Here is a 26,745-nt window from a genome sequence, read left to right as displayed (position 1 = left end):
CACGGCCAAAAGATTCAAACTGGATTCTAAAAGCTGTTCTTTTGCTTGGAAACTTCTTCTGAATTCAACGTCCTAGTAATCTCTGACCATTTGTTTCTATATTATAAACTCAATTTTGTAAACATTTAGTAATTAACTTCACAGGTAGCCATTTTAGGTATTATCTTAAGTTGTATGCTTTCTTAGAAAAGCTGTCTTTAGTTCACTGCTCGAATGACATTCTGACTTTTGTTAAACAACGAATCACAAAACTTGACAGAACTGAAAACTAAAATCTATTGCTTTTTCCACTTTGGAATGCAAGGTTCCAAACAACAATGCATTACAAACTTCCATCACACAATATTCAATTGATCATCCTCGACCATTTGCACCAACTGCTGGATGATTTCACCACCAAATACACATTCCCCTTGCATAATTTTGAAATGGCCGATCATTTTGTGACACGTTAGTTCACTGTTCAATCATCCCACATGCAAATACAGAAGTTGCAACTCCTATTTTTCCCTTATTACTGTCCAATGCCAAAAACTTCCTTCCCAGTTCCAAAGTTATAATTTTTATTTTTTTCAATTTAATATAAGATATTCACTAATCACAATGCAGTCTCATCTGCTTTGGGGATGCAAACACACGTTAGGGTCTACTTTGAGGAATACTTACGTTTAGTCTGAAAGTGCACCCTAGCTTCCAGTCACTACCATTTTAATTTGCTACCTTGTTGTGAGTGTGTCCATTGTTCTCAGCCTCCTATACTGTTCCAAGTAAGTTCAAGATAAACTCAAAAGAAGAGTGCCTCATGTCCAGAATAGTACATTTCACCCTTCCATGCTTAACATTATATTCAATAATTTTAGAGCAAATCCTCTGTCTCCTTTCGTTTCTTTTTATTTTGCTGGGTTTAATTTTTTTCTCGTTGTTTTTAATCTTTCTTTCCATTTTTTTCTTTGGCTTTCAGATGGTAGGTCTTCATAATTCTTCCATTCCAGCCTCCTAGATACAGATTTTCTTTTATTTACTCTCCAATGTAAACAATACTCAGAGAGGCTGATGAAATCTTAGGAGAGGGATTTGCATGACACCTACAGAAAGAAAGCTGATGGACAAAATTTTACATTTTAAACTTCTTCTGCAACAAACCAATTAAAATTGAAGTAATTCAAATAGAATTATAAAGTGCACGCTAATTCAGATAACAAGATAGATCTGGCATTAAATAGTTGATACAACAAATATATTTGGTTAAAAGCACACATGTTGTTTCCCATGTAAATGTAAGCTTACCTCTAAAACACAGTGATCATCACACAATTTGTTACTGCCATTTGGCGTTCCAGTATAAAACATTTTGCTATTTAATCTCTTTTGCCTTATATCCTATCATAGATCTGTTCTTATTCCGATCCGCTATTTCAGTTGCTCTGGGCGGAATCTTACAGGGGTGTGAGTGATGTGTGTGGTGGACAAGAAATCTGGGAGAATCACATGTGAAATCCATTAATGCCTTTTTCGACATCAGGACCAACTAGTTGCATTTTCCAGCAGAGTACCAATTGAGAAAAGATTCTCATTAAGTAGTGGCAAGATGCCTACTAACAGGGATTAGGCTGTATTTTCATCCTCATTAACTGCAGATCTTACATCATTGGTGTGGAATTCTTAATTCGCCACACACTGCGAGGAAAATAGACACCAAAAATTCATGGCATGGAAGTCTGAGCAGGTACCCTGTGACTCCAGCTCGCTGTTTGCTCCTCTGTACCTCTGTCTTGGACACCTGGCACCTACATTTCAGGAAATTGGCTGCATGCATCCTACATTTTCAAACATTGATATCTGAGATTTGACATTTCTCAGAACTTCCATGACACATCTCTGATTCACTTACAGGATGCTTTTGTACTTGTAGCTCACTTCAGAAAGCAAGAAGGCATGGGATACAGGGAAACTTGGCTGTCCGGATACAAAATTGGCTGACCCACTGAAAACAGGGTGGTGGTTGGTGGAAAGTATTCAGCCTGGAGCTCGGGGACCAGTGGTATTCCACAGAGATGAGTTCTGGGACCTCTGCTCTTTGTGATTTTTATAAATGACTTGGATGAGGAAGTGGAAGGGTGGCTTCATAAGTTTGTCAATGACACAAAGGTTGGTGGAATTGTGGATAGTTTGGAGGGCTGCTCTAGGTTGCAACATGACATTGACAGGAAGCAGAACTGAGCTGATAAGTGGCAGGTGGAGTTCAACCTGTGAAGAGATTGACATTGAAAGGTCAAATTTGAATGCAGAGTACAGGGTTAAAGGCAGGATTCTTGGCAGTGTGGAGAAACAGAGGGATCTTGGAGTCCATGTCCATAGATTCCTCAAAGTTGCTACCAATGTTGATGTAGTTGTTAAGAGGGTGTATGAGGTGTTGGCTTTCATTAGCAGAGGAATTGAGTTTAAAGCCGAGAGGTTATGCTGCAGCTCTGTAGAGTGCTGGTAGACCATGCTGAAAATATTGTGTTCAGTTCTGGTTATAGGAAGGATGTGGAAGCTTCACAGAGGGTGCAGAGGAGATTAAACAGGATGCTGTCCTGTACTGGAGGGCATATCTTATGAAGAAAGATAGAGGGAGCTAGGGCTTTTCTCATTGGAGTGAAGAAAGATGAAAGGTGACTTGATAGAGGTGTGCAAGATGATGAGAGGCATAGATAGAGTGGATAGACAGAGACCTTTTCCCATGACAAAAATGTCTATCCTGAGGGGGCATAATTTTAAGATGATTAGAGGAAGGTTTGGGACAATGTCAGAAGTAGGTTCTTTACACAGAGAGTGGTGGGTACGTGGAATGCACTGCCAGCAGTGGTAGTACAGTTAGATACATTAGGGACTGTTAAGCGACTCTTGGATAGGCTGAGAATCATCGCTTGCCAGAGACTGGGGATCGTTGTTGAAGGCCAGGAATGGAAGGGAAGAAGGAGAAAACAATGAAAAAAATCTCTAGGAGGAAGGAAAAGAGAAGACAAAGAAGAAAAGGAGAAGAGCACACAGAGGACGAGCTCTGGCTGGAGTGTCCTACTCCGCTCCATCTTGCAAGAGGAAAGGAGTTCAATGCTGTTTAAGTATATTTGAGAATTGTTCTTATATGGCGCAGCATAGTTGGCTGTGAGAAGATGGTGGTTCGCAACATTCTTGAATTGCTGCATTCCATTTGGTGTAACAACATCCACAATGTGAATAGGGAGGAAATTATAGAATTTTGACTAGTGACTCTCAAGGAAAGCAGTTTATTTCCAAGTTGGTGGTTTAGGTATAACTTGCAGGTATGGTATTCTCAAGTCCTAAATGGTAGTTTTCATGGATTTGGAAGGTACTGTTAAACGGGCCTTGATGAAATTCTGCAGTACATCTTGTAGATAGTACATACCCTTGCTACGGAGTGTCAGTGGTGGAGAGATTGAATATTTGAGGAAGTGATGCCAACCAAGAGGGTTGCTTTATTCTGGTGTGTGTCAAGTTTCTTGAGTGTTGTGGGAACTATACTCATGCAGACAAGTATTCCATCACACTTGTGTTCTTGTAAATTGTGAAGAGGCTTTAGGGAGCCAGCAGCTGAAAAAAAAATTCCTCGCCTATGACCTTTTCTTATACCTTTAGTACTTAGCTAACTAGTCCAGTTCGGTAACCTTCAGAATGTTAATTGGAGAGGATTCAATGCTGATAATACCAGTGAATATCAAAGGACAATGCTTAGATTCTGTCTTGTTAGAGATGGCCATTGCTCAGCTCTTGTGTGGTGCAAATGTTACTTGCCACTTGTCAGCCAGTCCTGCATACTGTCCATGTCCTGCTGCATTTGGACATGAAGTGACTCATTGTCTGAGGATTTATTGAACATAGAAAAGTACAGCACAGAACAGGCCCTTTGGCCCACGATGTTGTGCCAAGGTTTAATTCTAATGTAAAATATAGTAACTTAACCTACTCACCCCTCAACTCACTGCTATCCATGTGCATGTCCAGCAGTCACCTAAGTGTCCCCAATGACTCTGCTTCCACCACCACAATTGGCATCACATTCCATGCATTCACAACTCTCTCCGCAAAGAATCTACCTCTGACATCTCCTTTCTACCTTTCTCATAATATCTTCAAACTATGACTCCTTGTACCAAAAAGTCCTGTCCTGGGGAGAAGTCTCTGGCTATTGACTCTATCTATTCCTCTCATTATTTTGTATACCTCGATCAGGTCTCCTCTCTTCTTCCTTCTCTCCAGAGAGAAAAATCCGAGCTTATCCAACCTTTCTTCATAAGGCAAGCCCTCCAGTCCAGACAGCATCCTGGTAAACCTTCTTTGCATCCTTTCCAAAGCCTCTCTATCTTTCCTATAGTAGGGCAACCAGAACTGGACACAATATTCCAAATATGGTCTCACCAGGGACTTGTAGAGCTACAGCAAAACCTCGCCACTCTTAAACTCGAACCCCCTGTTAATGAAAGCCAAAACACCATATGTTTTCTTCACAACTCTATCCACTTGGGTGGCAACTTTGAGGGATCTATGTACTTGCACACCCAGATCCCTCTGTTCCTCCATACTGCCAAGAATCCTGTCTTTAATCCTATATTCAGCATTTGAGTTCGATCTTCGAAAATGCATCACTTTGCATTTATCCAGGTTGAACTCCATCTGCCATTTCTCAGCCCAGCTCTGCATCCTGTCTATGTCGCGCTGCAGCCTGCAGTAGCTCTCTATACTATCTACGACACATCCAATCTTTGTGTCATCTGCAAATTTACTAACCCACCCGTCAACCTCCTCATCCAAGTAATTTATAAAATCTACAAAGAGCAGAGGCCCAAGAACAGAGCCCTGCAGGACCCCACTCAGCACTGTCCTCCAGGCAGAATACTTTCCATCTACAACCACTCTCTGCCTTCTGTCAGCCTGCCAATTCTGAATCCAGATAGCCAAATCTCCCTGTATCCCATATTTCCTGACTTTATGAATGAGCCTACCATGGGTAACCTTATTAAATGCCATGCTGAAGTCCATATACACCACATCCACTGTTCAACCTTTGTCAACCTGTCTTGACACCTCCTCAAAGAACTCAGTAAGATTTGTGAGGCATGACCTGCCCCTCACAAAGCCATGTTGACTGCCTTTAATCACACTATGCTTTGCCCAATAGTCATAAATCCTATCCCTCAGACTTTTTTCCAAAACTTTGCTGACCAAGACGTAAGACTGACTGGTCTGTAATTGCCAGGGATTTCCCTATTACCCTTCTTGGAAAGAGGAATAACATTCACCTCCTTCCAATCCTCCAGTATGACTCGCATGGAGAGTGAGGAGGCAAATATCCTCGCCAGTGGCTTAGCAACCTCCTTTCTCACTTCCCAGAGCAGCCTAGGATAAATCTGGTCTGGCCCTGGGGACTTATCAATCTGAATATTTTCCAAAATTTCCAGCAGATCAACTTCATCAATCTTGATCTGGTCAAGCCTGTATCCCAGCTCCTCAAAGTTTTCATTTCCAACAAGTTCCCTTTCCTTGGTGAAAACCGAAACAAAAACTCATTTAGGGCATCTCCTATCTGCTCAGACTCCACGCACAAGTTCCCTTCGCTATCCCTGAGTGGCCCTACCTTCTCCCTGATCATCCTTTAATTCCTCACGTATGAGTACATTGCCTTTGGGTTCTCCCTCATCCTTCTTTCCAAGCCTTTTTCGTGGCCCCTCCTGGCTCTCCTCAGTACATTTCTGAGCTCCTTTCTAGCGAGCCTGTAATCCTCGAAAGCTGTGCTAGATCCTTGCTTTCCCTACCTTACGTAAGCTGCCTTCTTCCTTATGTCGAGAAGTTCATCTGTTGTCGTCATCCAAGGTTCCTTAATCTTACCCCTTCTTACCCGTCTCAGAGGAACAAATTCATGCATCACTCGCAACAACTGCATCTTAAATAGTCTCCACATGTCACGTATGGTGATGAACATTGCACAGTCATCAGCAAACATCCCCACTTATTACATTTTGGAGGGAAATTTCATTGATGAAGCAGCTGATGATGGTTAAGCTAAGGACACTACCCGAAGGAACTCCCACTGAAATGCTCTGGAGCTGAGCTGACTGACTTGGGGTGTCGCAGTGGCTCGCACTGCGGCTCACAGCACCAGGGACCCCTGGTTCGATTCCAGTCTCAGGCAACTGTCAGTGTGGAGTTTTCACATTCTTCCCATGTCTGTGTGCATTTCTGCCAGGTGCTCCAGTAACGTCCCACTGTCCAAGGATGTGCAGACTAGGTGGATTGGCCATGCTAGCTTGCCCATCGTGTCAGGGATGTGCTGGCTAGGTGGATTATCCATGAGAAATGCAGGAATTGGGGGATAGGTCTGGGTGAGATGCTCTTCTGAGGGTTGGTGTGGACTTGAATCAGTAATGTGATATAAGATGTCATCAACAGTGCTATCACACAGGACTAAGTTAATAGGTTCTGTAATCATGATGAACACAATGAAATTCATTTTACATTATTTTCTGCATGACTTGCAGCCCCTCCTCTTGCCCAACTCTTTGACATGTATCTCTACAAAGCCACAATCTTTGAAGTTGTTCAGTTTCAGTATTAATTGAACTTTGAAACAAACACTTGTGAATCAGGAACCTTTACCCTTCTTTGGAATTTTTCTTCAATGGATAAATTGGTCAGGTTACAACTAAATGCGGTATTTTACAATAGCCTAATGACAGTGAAGTTCCCACCATGTGGCTGGTGCTCCTGTCAGTGTCAGTAGTTGCATTATTCCAATGCTGACCAAACTGAACATGGAAAAAGTTGCTATGTCACCAGTGAAACAATGCATTTGAGATGACGTCAGAAACTGCTGTTTTTGTGGAATAGAGTAGGTGTCAGTTTATCTTCCATCTTCTGAGAGTTAGTGTGAGTAAGATATTTGAAGATAGAAAATTATTTGAAGCAATTTGATTCCAGAAACAAGAAATAAGCAGAGAACAGCCCCAATACTTCTACCGCATCAGGACTTGCATTTTCACAACTAGAACTTGTAAAGGAATGGAGGTGCTGAGGTGTGAAAAGCACTTTAAAATTTCTTTGGTTTTTGCCCTGAAGCTCAGGTTTCTGATTTTTAAAAAATATATTACTTTATTTTTCACATTTGTTTTATACATTATTTCATTTCACAATGTAGAAATTTAAAATATCTTAACTTGCAGTGTATAATATTTTAATACTTTTCTGATAAGGAAGATCATACAGAACTTAACTCCAATTTAACATTGATTCATGTAGGAACCCAAGTTTCACTTAAAGTCACAATTTTCAGGAACATGATAATAATTTTAAGTAACGATTAATGTATTGGGTAAGAGTGTCAGTTTTAGAAATGTAACTGCAAAGAGACAGCACAGAAGTGACCTTTGGCCATGTTTAGCAATAATCCTTCAGCAGACATATGTTGCTGTATACATAGATATACTAGCGCAAGAATGATGTCTTCCTGTGCAACGGTAAATCATTATGAATTTACAATTGCTCGTTGCTCAGTATCTAAATGCAGCAGTTAATTGGTAATCTTTAAAGTGTTAAATAAACTACATTTATGTCAATGTATCACAAAGTTAATCTCAGTTGAGCCAATTATCAAAATGCCATTAAATCAGTCAGTGTTCTATCAACTTTGGTTCCATGTTGAAATTTCTTAAAGATGGAGCAGATTGCATTTGAAACCTGGATATTTGTAAATATTCTGTATGAAATAAAGAAGAGTAGTTATGCCTGTCCCATTCAGCAACTTTTGTCTCTTTTCTGATATCAGTCTTCATCCACCAAATCTCTATTCTGGAGTTTTCTGCCTTAACATTTTGCTATTTTATCTGTCTTCATTTTCAAAGTCATTCATAAATCTTACTGTGTCATCAATTATTTCTATAATTTTTCCAGTACTTATATTTGTCATTCATGACACCCTTTGAAAATGAATGAGATGTTAGAATGTCTGATGATATTTGTTTGTAAGTTGTAACTGTAATATCATGACAATTAATTTTAAAGTTTTATGTGAACTATTAATTGCTGCATAGCTCATTACCCATACAAACCCAAGGGTAGCAGTTTATTCATCTATAAAAGTCTTCGCTATGTTGACTAGTCACAAATGTAATTTTGATACTGGCTTAACTTATTGAATAGCTACTACCCTTGAAGAATTAACACTGTCATCACACTTTTATTCCCCAGCCAGTATACAATGTGAAAAGCAATAAACTTATATAGTTGTCATTCTGCATGAAGTTTGACCAAACTTTTATTCCTTACTTTTGGAAATAGATGATTGAAGTAAAGATGAAGCGTCTTCTGAAATTCCCCCCTTCCATACAACCTCCAACTGCAGAAGAATTGTTAAAAAATTTACCATGGCTGCAAAATTCAGAGAAACAAATTGAATTCATCAAGGTATTTTTTTTATTGATTCTTTGTTAATATCAAGACGGGTATCAAACATAGCAAAACTCTGCAAAATATGGAAATATATCTGTGGAGTATTGTCCGAAATATGCATTGTGGACAGTTCTTTACACATATACCAGAATATAAATGTCTGGTAGACATTAAATTGTTGGAGTGAATCCAATATTTACATCAGCCTGGGTGTAATCAGCACACTATATTAATGGGATAGATTAGTTAATAAATCTTGATTTTCAAAAAAAAAATGAGGTCAAACCAAAATAGTGTTGTTAGCCTTTTGATTTGTAATAGTCTTAATTTACCAGGAGATTATGTTGTGGTGGCAATGTCACAGAATTAGTAACCCAGAGGTTTGGACTATTGTTCTGCATACATGGGTTCATATCTACCACAGTAGCCAATTCAATTATTAAATCGGCAATTTAAAACAATCTCAGTAATGCTGTTAGTAAATCAGTATTGATTGTCACAAAAATCTATCCAGTTTATTTCATACATTCCTTTAGGGAAGGAATCCTTGCGTGGTCTGGCCTGCGTGTGATTCCAGACCCACAATGATGCCCTGCTTGTTCAATGTGCTCATTTTCTTCCTTGGAAGACTACTGCTGTTCTTCCAACTCTTCAGCTTCCAGCACAACATGCAAGGGATTAAGCCACACACTGTTAGGTGTACTGCAAGACCCACCTAGACCAATCCATGAAGTGGAACCTTATTTTCAGGAGGCCTATTTGCCAACAGTAATCATCCTCAAAAGATGTCTCCCCCCTGAAATGCCCAGGAACAAGAGAGTTCTCAAGGATATAGGCATCTTGACAGCTCCCAGGGTACCTGCTGCAGATTTTAAGATGTGGTGCTAATGGTCACAGACTGTTTGCATATTGATTGAATGGAATGATTTTTTATTAATTAACTTATTTTGGTTATGATATGGCCCTCTCCACAACCCTTATGTAGAATCGATTGTACCTGCACATGGGGAAGTCAACTATGTTGCTAAAGCCAACTGCAGAAGCTATAGCATTGACTTTGTCTTGGGGAAACGAGATGTAAGTGGTGTGATCAGGTGCAGCTTGTATTGGTATTAAACTTAATTCATTTTGTGTGTTGAGGACAGAGCAATCCCATACAGGTGGGATCCCACATAGTGGTTTCTTGGGAGAAACCAAATGCACAGAAATTCAGCACACCTGTCATCTGGTTGGCTGTTGGGGCTGCACAGGCACCCAATCCTTTGTGTTGCAAGCCATACTCAAGGACATTCTATGATAATGTCCAGGACATCCTGAGCCTGCAGCAAAGCTATGCGTCACTTATCTGGAGGAAATGGCATACAGGGCAAAAGACCTCCGTATCTCCTGCACATCCCGAAGGGCTGTTCAACCAAGAGTCAAATTGAAAAGCAAATATTTAAGGAGATCTCAGATATATGTAAGAATGATAGGGGATGCTAACTTTCCAAAAATAAACTGAGACTGTCATAGTGTTAAGGGTTTGGATGGGGAGGAATTTGTTAAGAGTGTAAAAGGAAATCTTCTTATTTAATAGCTATATCTACTAGAGAAGGAGGAATTCTTGAACTACTGTTGGGAAATAAGGCAGGGCAAGTGACTGAAGTATCAGTGGAGGAGCACTTTGGAGCAACTGATCATAACTCTATTATTTTTTAAATAATTATGGTAAAGGATAGAACAGATCAAAACGTTAAAGTTCTAAATTGGAGTAAGGCCAGTTTTAATGGTATGAGACAGGAACTACCAAAAGTTGAATTGGGGACACTATTCACAAGTGAAGGGATGGTTGGGAAGAATGGGGGGGGGGCCTTTAAAAATGTGATGACGCGAGTTCAGTAACGGTATGTTTCTGCATTTTCATTTAATCATAACAGCAACAACAATAACCCCTGGTGTGATTGTATCCAAAAATATTTGTCACACTTGCAATAAACCTTGTGGGGAATATCACAAACAGAATGGTCTTTGGTAAAGTGAGCACTTGGCATTTGCATCACTTAAAAATGACAGCTTAATAAACTCCTACATTCATAGAGTCATAGAGATGTACAGCATGGAAACAGACCCTTCGGTCCAACTCGTCCATGCCGACCAGATATCCCAACCCAATCTTAGTCCCACCTGCCAGCACTCGGTCCATATTCCTCCAAACCCTTCCTATTCATATACCCATCCAAATGCCTTTTAAATATTGTAATTGTACCAGCCTCACCACTTCCTCTGGCAGCTCATTCCATACTGTACCACCCTCTGCAAGAAAACGTTGCCCCTTAGGTCTCTTTTATATCTTTCCCCTCTAACTCTAAACCTATGCCCTCTAGTTCTGGACCTAAATTGGAAGGGGACTAATATACTGGCAGGAAGATTTGCTCAAGCTACTCAGGAGGATTTAAACTAGTAAGGTGGTGGTGTGGGACCCAGGGAGATAGTGAGGAAAGAGATCAATCTGAGACAGGTACAGTTGAGTCAAAAAGTCAGGGCAGGCAGGGACAAGGTAGGACTAATAAATTAAACTTCATTTATTTCAATGCAAGGGGCCTAACAGGGAAGGCAGATGAACTCAGGGCAAGGTTAGGAACATGGGACGGGAATATCATAACAATTACAGAAACCTGGCTCAGGTATGGGCAGGACTGGCAGCTTAATGTTCCAGGATGCAAATGCTACAGGAAGGATAGAAAAGGAGGCAAGAGAGGAGGGAGAGTGCCGTTACTGAGATAGCATTACTAAGGAAGGATATTCCCAGAAATACATCCAGGGAAGTTATTTGGGTGTAACTGAGAAATAGGAAAGAGATTATCACCTTATTGGGATTGTATTATAGATCCCCTAATAGTCAGAGGGAAATTGAGAAACAAATTTGTAAGGAGATCTCAGTTACCTGTAAGAATAATAGGGTAGTTATGCTATGAGATTTTAACTTTCCAAACATAGACAGGGACTGCCGTAATGTTAAGGGTTTAGATGGAGAGGAATTTGTTAAGTGTGTACAAGAAAAGTTTCTAATTCATATGTGGATGTATCCATGAGAGAAGGTGCAAAGCTTGACCTATTCTTGGGAAATAAGGTAAGGCAGGTGACTGAGGTGTCAGTGCAGGAGCACTTTGGGGCCAGAGACCATAATTCTATTAGTTTTAAAATTAGATGGAAAAGGATAGACCAGATCTAAAAGTTGAAGTTCTAAATTGGAGAAAGGCCAATTTTGACAGTATTAGGTAAGGGCTGATTTTGGGGGGGGGGGGGGGGGGGGGGGGGGGGGCAGATGTTTGTAGGTAAAGGGATGGCTGGAAAATAGGAAGCCATCAGAAATGAGATAACGAAAATCCAGAGAAAGGATATTCCTGTTAGGGTGAAAGGAAAGGCTGGTAGATATAGGGAATGCTGGATGATGAAAGAAATTGAGGGTTTGGTTAAGAAAAAGAAGGAAGCATATGTAAGGTATAGACAGAATAGATCAAGTGAATCCTTAGAAGAGTTTAAAGGCAGTAGCAGTATATTTAAGAGGGAAATCATGAGGGCAAAAAGGGGACATGAGACAGCTTTGGCAAACAGAGTTAAGGAGAATCCAAAGGGTTTTTACAAATACATTAAGGACAAAAGGGTAACGAGAGAGAGAATAAAGCTCCTCAAAAATCAGCAAGGCGGCCTTTGTATGGAGCCTCAGGAGATGGGGGAGATAATAAACAAGTATTTTGCATCAGTATTTACTATGGCAAGGGACATGGAAGATATAGAATGTAGGGAAATAGATGATGACACCTTGAAAAGTGTCCACATTACAGAGGAGGAAGTGCTGGATGTCTTGAAACGCATAAAGGTGGATAAATCCCCAGGACCTGATCAGGTGTACCCTAGAACTCTGTGGAAAACTAGGGAAGTGATTGCGGGGCCTCTTGCTGAGATATTTGTATCATTGATAGTCACAGGTGATGTGCCGGAAGACAGGGAGTTGGCTAACGTTGTGCCACTGTTTAAGAAGGGAGGTAAGGACAAGCCAGGGAACTATTGACCAGTGAGCCTGACGTCGGTAGTGGTCAATTTGTTGGAGGGAATCCTGAGGGACAGGATGTACATGTATTTGGAAAGGCAAGGACTGATTAGGGATAGTCAACATGCCTTTGTCCGTGGGAAATCATGTCTCACAAACTTGACTGAGTTTTTTGAAGAAGTAACAGAGGATGGATGAGGGTAGAGCGGTAGATATGATGTGTATGGACTTCAGTAAAACGTTCGACAAGGTTCCCCATGGGAGACTGGTTAGCAAAGTTAGATCTCACAAAATACAGGGAGAACTAGCTGTTTGGATACAGAACTGGCTCAAAGGTAGAAGACAGGGTGGTGGTAGAGGGCTGTTTTTCAGACTGGAGGCCTGTGACTAGTGGAGTGCCACAAGGATCGGTACTGGGTCCTCTACTTTTTGTCATTTACATAAATGATTTGGGTGCGAACATAAGAGGTATAGTTAGTAAGTTTGCAGATGACACCAAAATTGCAGGTGTAGTGGACAGCGAAGAAGGTTACCTCAGATTACAACAGGATCTTGATCAGATGGGCCAATGGGCTGAGAAGTGGCAGAAGGAGTTTAATTCAGATAAATATGAGGTGCTGCATTCCGGGAAAGCAAATCTTAGCAGGACTTATGTACTTAATGGTCAAGTCCTAGGGAGTGTTGCTGAACAAGAGACTTTGGAGTGCAGGTTCATAGCTCCTTGAAAGTGGAGTTGCAGGTAAATAGGATAGTGAAGAAGGTGTTTGGTAAAATTTCCTTTATTGGTCAGAGTATTGAGTACATGACTTGGGAGGTCATGTTGCGGCTGTATAGGACACTGGTTAGGCCTCTGTTGGAATATTACGTGCAATTCTGGTCTCCTTTCTATCGGAAAGATGTTGTGTAACTTGAAAGGGTTCAGAAAAGATTTACAAGGGTGTTGCCAGGGTTGGAGAATTTGAGCTATTGGGAGAGGCTGAACAGGCTGGAGCTGTTTTCCCTGGAGCGTTGGAGGCTGAGGTGTGACCTTATAGAGGTTTACAAAATTATAAGGGGCATGGATAAGATAAATTGACAAAGTTTTTTTCCCTGGGGTAGGGGAGTCGGTGGGATATGAATCACTCCAACAAATAGGACCATAGAATGCTTCAATTTGGTACTTTGGCAGCATTAGTCCTGTTAAAGAAAAATGGTAAGAGAGTATAGCTGCTGCTTGAGTACTGAGAAATTGCCTCCCAACAAAATCACCTAAGAAAGGCATCATTGTACATCAGAGCATGATGCAGTTCAGTGTGAAAGGGAGGCAGTTCATTGCCCATGCAGTCTATGAAATCTTGCATTATCTTTGTGCTTTGTTGCCCACTTTTAAGATAACCTGTAATTACCCCTGCTGCAGGGAGATGAGCATCTTTCATCTGCAATGAGTGACATCATCAAGATTGTTTGCACCCTGTACAGTTCGACAATCCTATTCATTTTAGTACATAGCAACCTGAAGTCTTATGGCCCCTGTGGTGGTTTATTACAAGTGTGACAAATGGAACTAGCTACACAGAAGACATTGGCCTATTTTTCTGGCAATGGATTCCCCCAGGTCCAGCAGCTCATCGATTATACCCACATTTCCATTTGAGTACCAACCAACCAGATTCAGCAGCAGAAAAGGATTTCTCGTGTCAAATTTGCAACTGATCTGTGACCACAGGAATCTTGCAAGTCTGCACTTAGTTCCTTGGCAGTTATCATGATTCCTTCACCCGCAAGAGTCCCAGGTATCATACCACTTCAGACCAACATTCAGACTCCATTGGTGACTGGTGAGGGTGCAGCTTATCCCTTGAAGATATCATTTCCAGGCTTATGATTTCCACACTGTAACTGAACCATTGAGACCAATTTTCCAGCCAGTACACATATCTGGATTATCCCTTTACCATTTTTATCCTATCCATGCCCCTTATAATTTTGTAAACCTCTATAAGGTCACACCTCAGCCTCCGATGCTCCTGGGAAAACAGCTCCAGCCTGTTCAGCCTCTCCCTATAGCTCAAATCCTCCAACCCTGGCAACATCCTTGTAAATCTTTTCTGAACCCTTTTCCATTTTTATAACTGTATAAATAAATGAAAACAGACACACAGCAAACATCACACAGCCTACCTATGGTGTGAATTTATGGGGCCTGTGATAGTGGCCACGTCCATACTGTGCTCCGTTTAAGTTGAGGATGAGTTGAATGCAAGCTGCTCCATGATATCTACATCTGGCTGAGTTGCTCCTGGCTCTCATCCTCACCTTGGAAATGTTCTTGGGGGCTCTTCCACAGTCTTCATGCTTGCATCATTGCAGGGCCAGCCTTTTCAAAGGATCTGAGAGCATGAATGGTTCTTGTTGGAGAGTCTGAGGACAGAAGATGACAACAGTTCACCGAGACGTGCTCTCTTCCCCTTTGGAGCCTTTTCACCTGTTTCAATCCCTTAACAGTAGCATTGGTAGCTGGTTGAGGTCATCCCCAGGTCACAATTGGCATCCGTATCTTAAATCTCTATGCCATTAACAACACTGAGTGTTCCACAAGACTGAATCTCATTTTCTTTTGTATGTCAGTGCACTGCTCCTGCTCCCACTTAAAGTGGTGCTACAATTGGCTATCTAAGAAGGTGAGTATTCTCTCAAAGAGAAGCTCATGTTTAAGTGTCAGATTATTGCCAGATTGTAAACAACAACTTCTTGGTCTCCTCTACTGTCTGCCTCAGGCAATGCCTCCGAAAATTCTTGAAATTCATTGCCCAAGAAGACCTTCCTATTCTGTGATACCTGACGCTCAACATCTTTGCCATATACGTCTTCGCTGTCAATCCTCAGAAGGTGACTTCCCACAACTGGCAACTTCACTTTGTTCTTCTTCCTCACTTGTAATGTGATGCTTACTCAGTGGCCCATTCCAAAAAAGAAAAGTAGGTTGATACTCCACTGCAGTGGGCAGTGGCTGTGTCTGTGGTGGATATAGGATTGTATGGTGCTGGAATCTTCCTCTACTGAGGAAACAGACACTGTTCATGTTCGGTTTCTTTGTGCAACCCACGTTGCAGGCGAAACAGGAAAATGTTGAAGAGAACTGAGACAACTGAACAGATTTTTCAGCACAACCAACTCCATAGGCTATAGATGTCAAGGAGCTACAGTAGATATTTGCCAGGAATCTCCCCTGTGCCCTTCATCTGAGGACAGAATATCAAATGATCCTGCTCTTGCTAGTTTTCATCCTTGCCAGCATTAATGACTTACCATAACAGCACCTTCACAATATCCAGTGCCATTTCCTTAATGGCCATTAGTTGGTGCAGGGTTGGCAGTTGGTGCAGGAATGGCATCCCATCTTTTTCTGTATCATCTCCTAAATATTAGTATGCACTTTGCCTGCAGGAAGAAGGGAAAATGATGCATGAGTAGGTGACCATCCTTCAACACTCAGATTATGACACCTACATGAACTGTTGTGTTGCTATAATTATGTCCCCTTCTCATTTTGGCCCCACGTGAAGGTGGACTGACATTCACATGATACAACTGGACACTTGTAATGATGTTAGGGAGCACAATGTGCATGCTGCTCTATACAGAGTTGGAGGTCTGGCAGTTGAATGCCACTTGTTATTCATCTTCCCAGATCTCATAAGGGTTTTGAAGCACTTGTGGTATCGGACTCATGTCCTCATGGTGTCTTCATAACTCCTCATCTCCCTCCAGCTTTTGTCTCCTGGACCAAACCAATTGGAGAGAAAACCAATAGCCTCTCAGTCACAACCTCAGGTAGTCATCAGAAAATCTGGAAAAACTCTGTGCCCTATGCCGCAGGTAATTTTTGCCCAATCTTATTCACCTCGCTGGCCAGCCAGTTCTACAGTGAGTGACAGGCCCTGTCATGTCAGTTGCTGCTCTTTTAAAAGGTCTCTCAAAGGCTTTGTCTGCCCTCCAAGCTGCTGTTGATATTGCACAGTGGTCGTCAACCCAAACTCAATTCTCTTTGCACATAACTGATCAGTGACATTGAAGAGGCATGGAGTCGAATTGAAAACCCAACCACCTGAGTATTCATGCAGTATTCACCAAGGGTAAATTTATAAAACAAGTTTTACGTTATCTTTAACAGATGCTAACAGTTTTTAATTGAGAGTCTTCTTCTGCAGTTGGATTATAAGATAAAGCAGTAGGTTAAGTTTTTGGGGCAGAATTGGATATGTTTCTTTAGTTGTGGGCTCAGGCTCACCTCCTTTCCTAATGATTGAGAATAGCCCAACTTGAGTGTAGGCCCAGGAAAATATTCCAGTATACTAATACCATATTCAAAATAGGCTTTACCAGTCATCGGATTGGCCTCAGTGTTCCAAGTTCCATGACTTTGCTTCATATGACTCTCAATAAGGTTGATGCAATCAATATTAAAGGCCAAATTATTTCTATGCCATGTTTAAATGCATTTATATTTCATGCTATATTGGGGTTTATTACTTTTGGGACTCATAATGTAGCCTAGTTGGTATATTTCACTTGTTCTTACTTTTTTGGCACTCTCATTCATTTGAAGTTTACTTTTTTGTTTCAGTATAAAGCAAAGCTACTTTATTTTGACTACGGTGACATTGTTGTGCACCAGGGTGAACAGCCACGAGGAATTCATCTCATTGTATCAGGAATGGTTCGGGTGAGTCTTATATGAAAACAATCATCCAGACTAATAAGAATATTTTCATCCCAATTGAAACAATTAATTTATAACTCACTTGCTTATTGTTTGGCTTATTGCCTAATAAACTTGGATTGGCAATACTTCTTTTCCTTAATATAGGTATGATGTTGTGGACCTCATCAAAAAAAAGGAATAATCAGCCTATCCCTCCCTTTCTCCCTATTATTCATTGAGTAAATATATAATACAATGTAGTAGTGAGCCTGATTTCCAAAGTTGGCTTCACAACTAATTTGCTGGAGATTTTTGAAGTGGTCACAGACAGGATTGACGTGGGAAAGACTGTTGATGTGGTGTAGATGAACTTCCAGGAGACATTCAATACAGAGCCGAACAACAGAATCAGAGAAGAAACTTATAGGTAATGAAATAAAATGTAAACTTTCAACACGAAAGGAAAATTGGCTGAGAGATAGAAAGCCAGAGTTATGGCAAATGGGCATATTATGGCTGAAGGAATGTTTATAATGAGGTTCCCCAAATTATATATGACCTAAATGCTGGTGTACGGAGAGCAATTTCAAAGTTTGTGGATGACACACAACTTGGGAGAATTAGAAATTGTGAGGAGGATGATGTAGAACTTCAAAAGGACATAGTAATATTGGAGTGGGTGGATAGATGCCAGATGAAGTTCAGTGCAGAGAAATGTGAAGTGATGCATTTTGGAAACTGACGTGTATTTGGATGTCACTGAGGGGAAATTGGTAGATGAGAAAGAGGAGGTATGAAGGACAGAACCTAAGGGGACCCCAGAACTACTTGTCCATGAAAGGAAGAGGAACCATAATTGTGATTCTTTGGCGAGAATCAATTAATGCTTTTCTCTGGCTTATCAGCCATTAAGGAACGTATATATACTGCTGTTCTTCTTCCTCAGAAAGATCCACACCCTTAACCAATGCTTTTTCTCTGGCTTATCAGCCATTAAAGAACATAAGTATGCTGCTGTTCTTCATCCTCAGAAGGATCCACACTCTTAACCAATGATATTTCTCCGGCTTATCAGACATTAAGGAGCTGAAGTACGCCATCTTATAGTTCCCTAACCCCACACCTCCTAATTCTACCTCTTACCCAAAATCCACAAACCTAACTGCCCGTTTGACCGATTGTCTCTGCCTGCTATTGCCCCACTGAACTCATCTCCTCATATCTTGACTCCTCCTGTCCCCCTTACTCCATGAACTCTCCACATATGTTCGGGACACCACCCACACCCTCCACCTCCTCCATGTCTTTAAATTCCCCGGCCTCCAACACCTCATCTTCACCATGGACATCCAGTCCCTATACATGTCCCTCCCACATGACCAAGGCCTACAAGCACTCCGTTTCTTCCTCTCCTTCCAACACAGCAGTCCATCTCCACCGACACACTCATTCAATTGGCAGAATTGGTCCTTAACCTCAACAACTTTTCCTTTGAATTTTTCCACTTTGTACTACCAGAGGGGTCACCATGGGCACCCACGTGAACCCTAGTTTTGCCTGCCTCTTTGTTGGATACATGGAACAGTCCCTCTTCCACAGTTACACCAGCACTGTCCCCCACCTTTTCCTCAGCTACATTGGTTACTGTATCAGACTGCCTCATGCTCCCACAAGGAGATTGAACAGTTTATCAACTTCACCAACACCTTCCAAGCTGACCTCAAGTTCACCATCTCCGACACCTCTCTCCACTTCCTGAACCTCTCCGTCTCTGTCTCTGGTGACCGACTCAACACGGACATCAATTTCAAACCTGCCGACTCCCACAGCTACCTTGATTACACCTCCTCCCAATCCCCATACTGTAAAAATGTGATCCCTTATTCCCAACTCCTCTGCCTCCGCCAAGGATGAGCAATTCCACTCCAGGGCATCCCAGATGTCCTCTTATTTTAATCTGCAATTTCCCCTCCCAGGTGATCAACAATGCCCATCAGTGCATCTCCTCCACTTCCCTCACCTCTGTCCTTAAATCCCAACCACAACAAGGGTAGAACCCCTCTGGTCCTCACCTTCCACACCACGAATCTCTGGATACAGTGCATTATCCTCTGCCATTTTCACCACCTACAGTCACACCCCACCACCAAATATATATTTCCCTCCCCACCCCTATCTGCATTCCACAGAGGCCATTCCCTCCATGACTCTCCCGTTAAGTCCATGTTCCCCACCACCCCACCCTCCATACCCAGCCTCTTCCCTTGCCACTGCACGAGGTGTAAAAAGACCTCAGAGCACATCTGACCACTCATCTCTGACCAAGGCACTAAAGGATCATTTCAAATCTGACAGAGATTTTCCTGCATATCCACCTACCTCATCTACTGTGTCTGTTGTTCTCGATGTGGTATTCTCTACATTGTGAAGACAAAACGCCAATCCATGGAATATTTCAAGGAACATCTCTGGGATGCATGCACCAAACAACCCCACCGCCCAAACATCCACTTCAACTCACCCTCCCAATCAACCAAGGACATGCAAGTCCTGTGTCTCCTTCACTGCCAAATCAAAGCCGCCCGACAATAGCAGGAAGAACGACACATCTTCTACCTAGGGACTGTCAACCACACGGCATCAACATCGACCTTACCTAGTTTCCAAATCTCCACTCTTCCCATCTTATCCCAGCTTCAACCCTCCAACTCAGCACTGCCCTCTTGACCTGTCTTCCCTGACCATCTTCCTTCCCACCTATCCATCCACCCTCCCTACCAACCTATCAGAATTACCTCCCACCTAGATCCACCTATCAACTCCCACCTACCTTCCCCCCAGCCCCACCCCCAACCCCTATTATCTCTCAGTCCCCTTCCACCTCCACAATTCCTATAAAGGGTTTATGCCTGAAATTTCAACTCTCCTGCTTCTTGGATGCTGTCTGACCTGCTGTGCTTTTCCACTGCCGCACTTTTTGACACTGCCTCTCCAGCATCTGCAGTCCTCACTTTCTCCTGGGATTAAATAGATAACAATGAAGCCAGCTGAATGAAGTCCCAATAGGTGGATAATGGTGGAGAGATTTGGAGGAAGATGGGGTGATCCATTGTGTTATTAAACGTTGGGGAGAATGGGAAGGGATAGTTTACATTTGTGAAGGCCATATAGATTGTCAGGACTAAGGGCACACATTTAGTGTGAGTGAGACAGAGGCCAAGCAAGTATATTTGGGAATTTGTTGCAAAGTGGGAATTTAGTGCATAGGAGAAAGATAAACTTTAAGTAGGTTTACTGCAAGAAATAAACTGTCCTGAATGAGGAATTTGGTGAAGGGAGGGACAAGTGCTTTATTTTTTGCTCTTTTTTCAGACTTTGGTATTTGATGTCCAATTCGGTGTAACAGAAGGAGCAGATAAAAATCAACATTTGATGTTATTAGAAACTGTAAGGTTTATCATTGTTGTAAAAAACGTTTACTGGCAGTGCTGAAACTTAATGAGAGGTATGGGCTGTATTCATTATAAATTAACAATTCATAATTAATTAACATACATTAAAGATGGCAGAGAAAGTGATGTGCTGTGATTACAGAATATGACAGCTTTAAATGCCTGTGAGATCAAGGGGAAACATACCTGCAGCAACTATTTGCCCCTGCTGGTACATCAACTCCGAATAATTGAGTTGCAAGTTGATCTGCAAACCCTGACACATCAGGGAGAGGTACATCAAATTATCAGACACTATTCCAGGAGGCGATCACTCCCCTTTGGATAAGATCTTCTGATTTGGTCACTGGTCAGGCACAGGGGAGTATGGCTGCAAGTGATACAGGTTAAGGGGCCAAACCCATGGACTGTGCCCCGACAGATTTCCAGTCTGATAACAGCCCTCCTTTGGCTGGACAAACCCTATCAAAATCTAACACCGTTTTGGACATGTATTTAGTTTAATACACTTGTAGTGTGCTCACTCTGCAGGCAGCTGGCACATGCTATGGTGTAAACTGACATTTCAGTGTGCTATGCAGCAAAATGTTCCCCTCCCCCCAAATAGTTTCCCTACTGACAAACAGCCTATATGTCTGCTCAAAACAGCAAAACTGTTAGTGCAGATTGCCTTTGACTCTGGCTAAAGTGGCAACATGCCAACAGGTATGACATGGCAAGACAAGGATGTTACAAGCGTGCAGATAGAAGGCAGATAGAACAATGCTAAGGCAGCAAGTGAACAGCCCTGAAATGCAGCCTGGTCTAAACTGTAATCCGATGCCTGCCCTTGTGTGCATAGCTTCCCTGCTGCAGTCTTTTAACACTAGTTGCCAGTGCACCCTGCAGTAAAGGTCTATATTTCCTAAACAGCCTGCAAGTGGATTAGAGAATGCCATGATGGTCATGAGGGAACAACAAATATCAGATGCTCATGTTTGTTGATGAACATTGTGTGGGGCTGGAAAGTGTTGATCATGCCCTCAGATACTATTTGGTGCTGAGAAAAATGGAAGCTCCTCTCAGCTAGCTGTGAGCTGAAGTCACCAGGTACCTGCTCTGATTTCCACATCGAGATTTCTTGACATCTAGCTATACAGTGCATTTGGTAGCTCAGGAAAATAAATATTAATGACGTGAGTTGTGGCATTAATAAGGCATTTAACAAGCTATAATCCCTGCTATCTAACAAGCCATTTAGGCCTGAGAGAAGGAATTTCATCACTCATCGATCTTTGGAATTTTCTACCCCAGAGGGCTGTGGAAACCCAGTCCAAAATGTACCTAGTGGACAGATTGTCATTAGTGTTTAAAAATGTATGAAAAGGATATGGAGATGGTGCAGGAATATAGAAATGAGGAAGATGTCAGCCATGACCTGGAGTGGCAGAGCAGGCATGAGCATCTGAATGACTTACTCTTGCTCCTATGTTTCCATTTCCCTTTAACAGTTAAAATACCCATCTTTACTCCATATTTTTAATACCCTTACCAAACCAATCTATCATTCTCAGTTTTGAAAATTGTAAGTCAAATGGTGTCCTTATCCTTTTACGTGTCTTGACTCGCTTTATGCTGCATGTGGAAAAGCGCTTTTCTGCTCTTCATAAACCTCTAATTTAAAAATCATGCCACCTTGTTCTGCATAATCCAGAGGAAATAGTTTCTCTGTATTGACCCTGAAATGTACATCTTTGAGATTGCTCTGGAACTTTTTAAAGTCAGTGGAATACTAGCAGAAGTTTGCAATTTGTCCTCATAATTTAGTTCTTTAAACCTTGGTATAATTCTGGTGAGTCTGTGCACTACCTTCTGAGGCTATAACATCTATCCTGACATATGGTGCTCAAAGTTGAATAGAATACTCAATATGGAGTCAGATCAAAACTTTGTTAAACAAAAGCATCAGTTCTTCACTGTTCTATTTGTTAAAATGTAATAGTCATTACTCGTCCTCAAGTGGATGTTTCTCCATGTTGCAAATGTTTCATTCTGAGAGTTGTAGGCAACTTGGTAACAGAAAGAAAGTTCTGTTATATTCTGGGCTTAGGCCTGTGAGCAATAATCAAAAGTGTGGCACTGGAAAAGCACAGCAGGGTCAGGCAGCATCCAAGGAGTGGGAGAATCAACGTTTCAGGCATAGGCCCTTCATCAGAAATGTCGGGGGAGGGAAGGGGGCTGGATGATTGTGAGAAACAAAGCTCACTCACTTCAATAATTTCAGTCCGAGACAAAATCTGAATCAGTAGTATCCTTTATTTAACTCTTGCCAGAGGGTGTGAAGTCCACTGTCTCTTCTCACAAGGCAAGGCACTCACATACCGAATTCAACGAATACTCGATATTTATATAATTTGGTTCTCTATATATTTTTTTAATTTCATTGCTCCCCTCCCTGTTTATATCCTCCGCTTCCCTACGACCGGTACCCATTACTCCTGTTTATCTCATCTTATCCGGCCTTGTCTGTGACAAAATGCTTATTCCTGGCCTCACAAGGCCGTTTGACCTCATCCTGCTGTAGGTTATTGTTAGGCACATCCTTTGCTTACCATTATCTACTCCCTCCATCTGTGCTGCCCTCACAGCATCTTATCACTATGCCTTTTAATTGGGGTTTGTTCCTGTGTTTCTGTAAAAGTGGGAAGCAGATGTTTATACCTATTGTTTATACGGTCGTATCTAGCTTAACTGCCTCTCTTCACAGCATCTTATCTAGTGCCTGTATTTCTACCATTGTTTTGCAGTCCCGTTTCTTTCTTGCATACATTTTTAGCTAATACAAAAAAATTATGCATTTCCTCCACATAGTTTCCATTCTTGTTGACTCAGCTCTTGGCTGAAACAATTACACACTGGTGTGAGTTCATTTACTTTGTATAAGCAATTATAATTGCAGAAGTAGCATTAAGTTACCTATATCCTACAATGATAAATAGGAGAATGGGGTGAGGTAGCTGGGAATGCCATAAATAGATGCAGGTGGGGTTTGATGGTGATAGGTTGGAGTGGAGGGTGGAGCAGATAGATGGGAAGGAGGATGGACAAGTAGGACAGTTCAAGAGGGCAGTGCTGAGTTGGAGCATTGGATCTGGAATGAGATGGGGGAGGGGAGATGAGGAAACTGGTGAAGTTGACGTTGATGCCATGTGGTTGGAGGGTCCCAAGGCAGAAGATGAGGCATTCTTCCTCCACTTCTCGAGTGGCTTGGATTTGACGGTGAAGGAGGCGCAGGACTTTCTTGGTGGAGTGGAAGGAGGAATTGAAGTGGTCGGCCACAGGGCAGTGGGTTTGTTTGGTGCATGTGTCCTAGAGATGTTCCCTGAAACATTCTGCGAGATGGAGTCCTGTTTCCCCAATGTAGAGCATAGACAGAGTAGATGAGGTGTTTGGATGTGCAGGAAAATCTCTGTTGGACGTGGAAGGATCCATTGAGTCCTTGGACAGGGGTGAGGTGTGAGGTTTTACACTCTTGCAGTGGTGAGGGTGTGTTGTTGGGGAGGCGTAGATCTAACAAGAGAATCACAGAGAGAATGGTGTCTGCAGTGTGCCAATAGGGATGGGGAGGGAAATATATATCTGGTGGTGGAACCTGTGTAGGTTGTAGGTGGTGGGAATGGCAGAGCATAAAGCACTGTATTTGGAGATAGGCGAGGTGGAAGGTGAGGACCAGGGGGGTTCTATCCTTGTTTCAGGACTTGACTAGAGGAATTTTTATTCGAAACTTTAATTTTGAATCAGTGAGAAAGGACAAAGGATGAATTGGAAGGATTTTGAATGACTTTTTTGGTGCTCTTAGCTTTATTATTAGCTACTGGTCAGTGTCAGGGATCTGATTTGTCAGCATTTTACAAATTATGAATTTAAGTACTCCACTAATAAATTATATTTGCAAGTAAGAAATATTATGATACTTAAACATGACAGCAAGTTTTATGCCTCAAAAGTTTATGGTAAAAATTGTACAAAATAAAGCTTTTATAAGGCATGACTCTTTATAATCCTAAAATTCACTTCTGCAGTGATAATGTCACAACAATCTCTCGGTCTTCACTCATTGTATTTTTTAGTTCTATTATTAGAAAATAGTACTGTTTCATTTTCTTGAATGAGGCAGGTTATTAAAAATTATAAATTCAGGAGATTGAATCTAATTTATTTGCACTATTGGTTTATTTTATTTGAATTCCTTAATTAAATATATAGCTTTGCTCAGTTCCAACCTACCATTGTTACGTTTGTATCATGTATGCCACTAGTAAGTAGCATTGGTTTTTGCTTATTAAAAAGTGTTTATACACTCTCAACAGAGGTCTGGCAGCATGTTGAAAGCTATTATTGCTGTAGTGAGCTTTGCCTTGGCTGTGCTCAGCCATAACTCAACCCACTTTCAGGTCTCCTGATCAATCTGTGATATCAAATTATCAATGGAGATTAGTTTATACGGATATTAAATCACCCAGGATTATCACTACACCTTTCTCACATGACCTTATTATTGCCCAGGAGGTCATACGCTGCAAGCCACATTTTAACTTTGTTTCTATTTCAACCCAAACCGATTCCATAGTTGGTCTCAAGTACCAAGATCATCTCTTTCTGCTATACAACAGTATTCCACATTAACAGAGCTATGTCTTCACCATAGCTTATTATACTTCCTAAGCATCATGTACTTTTAAGTATTCAGACCTCGGTCTTTGTCATTTTGCAGCCATGTCTGTGTAATGGCTGCCAGATAAAAAATTTTATTTCTGTTTGTGCTATAGGATCATCTGTTATGCATCCTGTGTGCATTCAGAAACAGATCCATTAGTTTTGTCGTTCATTACTTTTGTAATTTCTAGTCTTATCTACTAGTACACTTCGGTTTTTATGCTGCCTCTTCCTGCTACATCATTATTTATTGCAACATCGCTATCCTGTTGTGTCTTCTCTAATCAGTTGATCCCACCTTCCCAAACTTCTGTGACTGCCACTATTTAGTTTAAAATTCTCTCCACTGACCTAGATATATGGCTCACCAGAACATTTGGCCCATCTGAGTTCCGATGGCGAGCACCTCAAAAATACAAGCCCCACTTTCCCTGGTATCGATACAGTATCCCATGAATTAAAACCATTTCTCCCACACCAATCTTTCAGTAACTTTTATTGTTCATCTTATTTACCTTATGCAATTTCCTAATGCTCAGGTAGTAATCTTGAGACTATCTTTATTGAGCTGCTTTTAAATTAGTTCTTTGTGACTCAGACTCCCTTAACACTACTTCTTTCCTAGATTTATCCATGTCATTGGTATCAACACTGGTTGGCTGAGTTCTCAGTTACCAGTGATGTTGTGAATTTTGACATCAGACAGGCAACACAATCATTTGGATTATTGCTGTTGGCTGCAGAGAACAGTGTTCATCCTCCTGACTGTTCTCTTTGATGACTACCATATCCCCAAGACTTCTTGTACCATGGTCCTGTAATCTGCTCATTCATCCCATAGCCACTGGTTTTAGCCTTGCCAGTGGCATTCACCAACCTTGAACCTGTTTGATAATTGCAAAGGCTAAGGCTTCTCCCTTTGTACATGCCTGGCTTGCAGCCACATTCTCCAGTTGCCAACTACTGACCAAATGAAAAAACCCTCTCTTAAAAGGTATAATCACTTCTGGAACAATGTGTCTGGGTAACTTTCCCCCTTCTTTTTGTGTCAGTATTTGCAGTTCAGCCTCCAGTTCATATACAGAGTTGAAGTTCTTCAAGACGCAGACACTGAGTGGATCACAACAGCATCCAGTAAACCCCACGTTTGCAACACATCAGCTGACCCTGTCTTCTTTGTGTCTTAGTTTAATAAAGTAATTACGTAATTAACTTAATGCTTTTCACTCACAATAGTTTCTTATTTTCCTACTTCTGGTGTCTCACTAAAGAAGGTACATACAAATGAGTTAAAAAAGTGTGGTGCTGGAAAAGCACAGCAGGTCAGGCAGCATCCAAGGAGCCGGACAGTCAGCGTTTCAGACATGTAAGCCCTTCATCAGGAATGTGGGGGTGGGGTTGGGGGCAGGGCCAAAGGGAACTGAGCAATAAATAGGAGGGGG

At 41.6% G+C, this 26,745-nt stretch overlaps 1 protein-coding gene across 1 annotated transcript in view; it reads left to right on the top strand.

Moving 5' to 3' along the window:
* LOC132824173 (sodium/hydrogen exchanger 10-like) overlaps positions 1-26,745 on the top strand; it is a 393,707-nt gene that overhangs the window by 235,937 nt on the left and 131,025 nt on the right. The window contains exons 18-19 of the mRNA XM_060838455.1: positions 8,332-8,457; positions 17,079-17,177. Of these exons, the coding sequence (XP_060694438.1) occupies positions 8,332-8,457; positions 17,079-17,177 (225 nt within the window). The remainder of the gene's footprint in view (positions 1-8,331; positions 8,458-17,078; positions 17,178-26,745) is intronic.

This window comes from Hemiscyllium ocellatum, chromosome 18 (assembly GCF_020745735.1).
Source record: "Hemiscyllium ocellatum isolate sHemOce1 chromosome 18, sHemOce1.pat.X.cur, whole genome shotgun sequence".
NCBI classification, from domain to species: domain Eukaryota; kingdom Metazoa; phylum Chordata; class Chondrichthyes; order Orectolobiformes; family Hemiscylliidae; genus Hemiscyllium; species Hemiscyllium ocellatum.
This window is presented reverse-complemented; position numbering and strand designations above follow the sequence as displayed.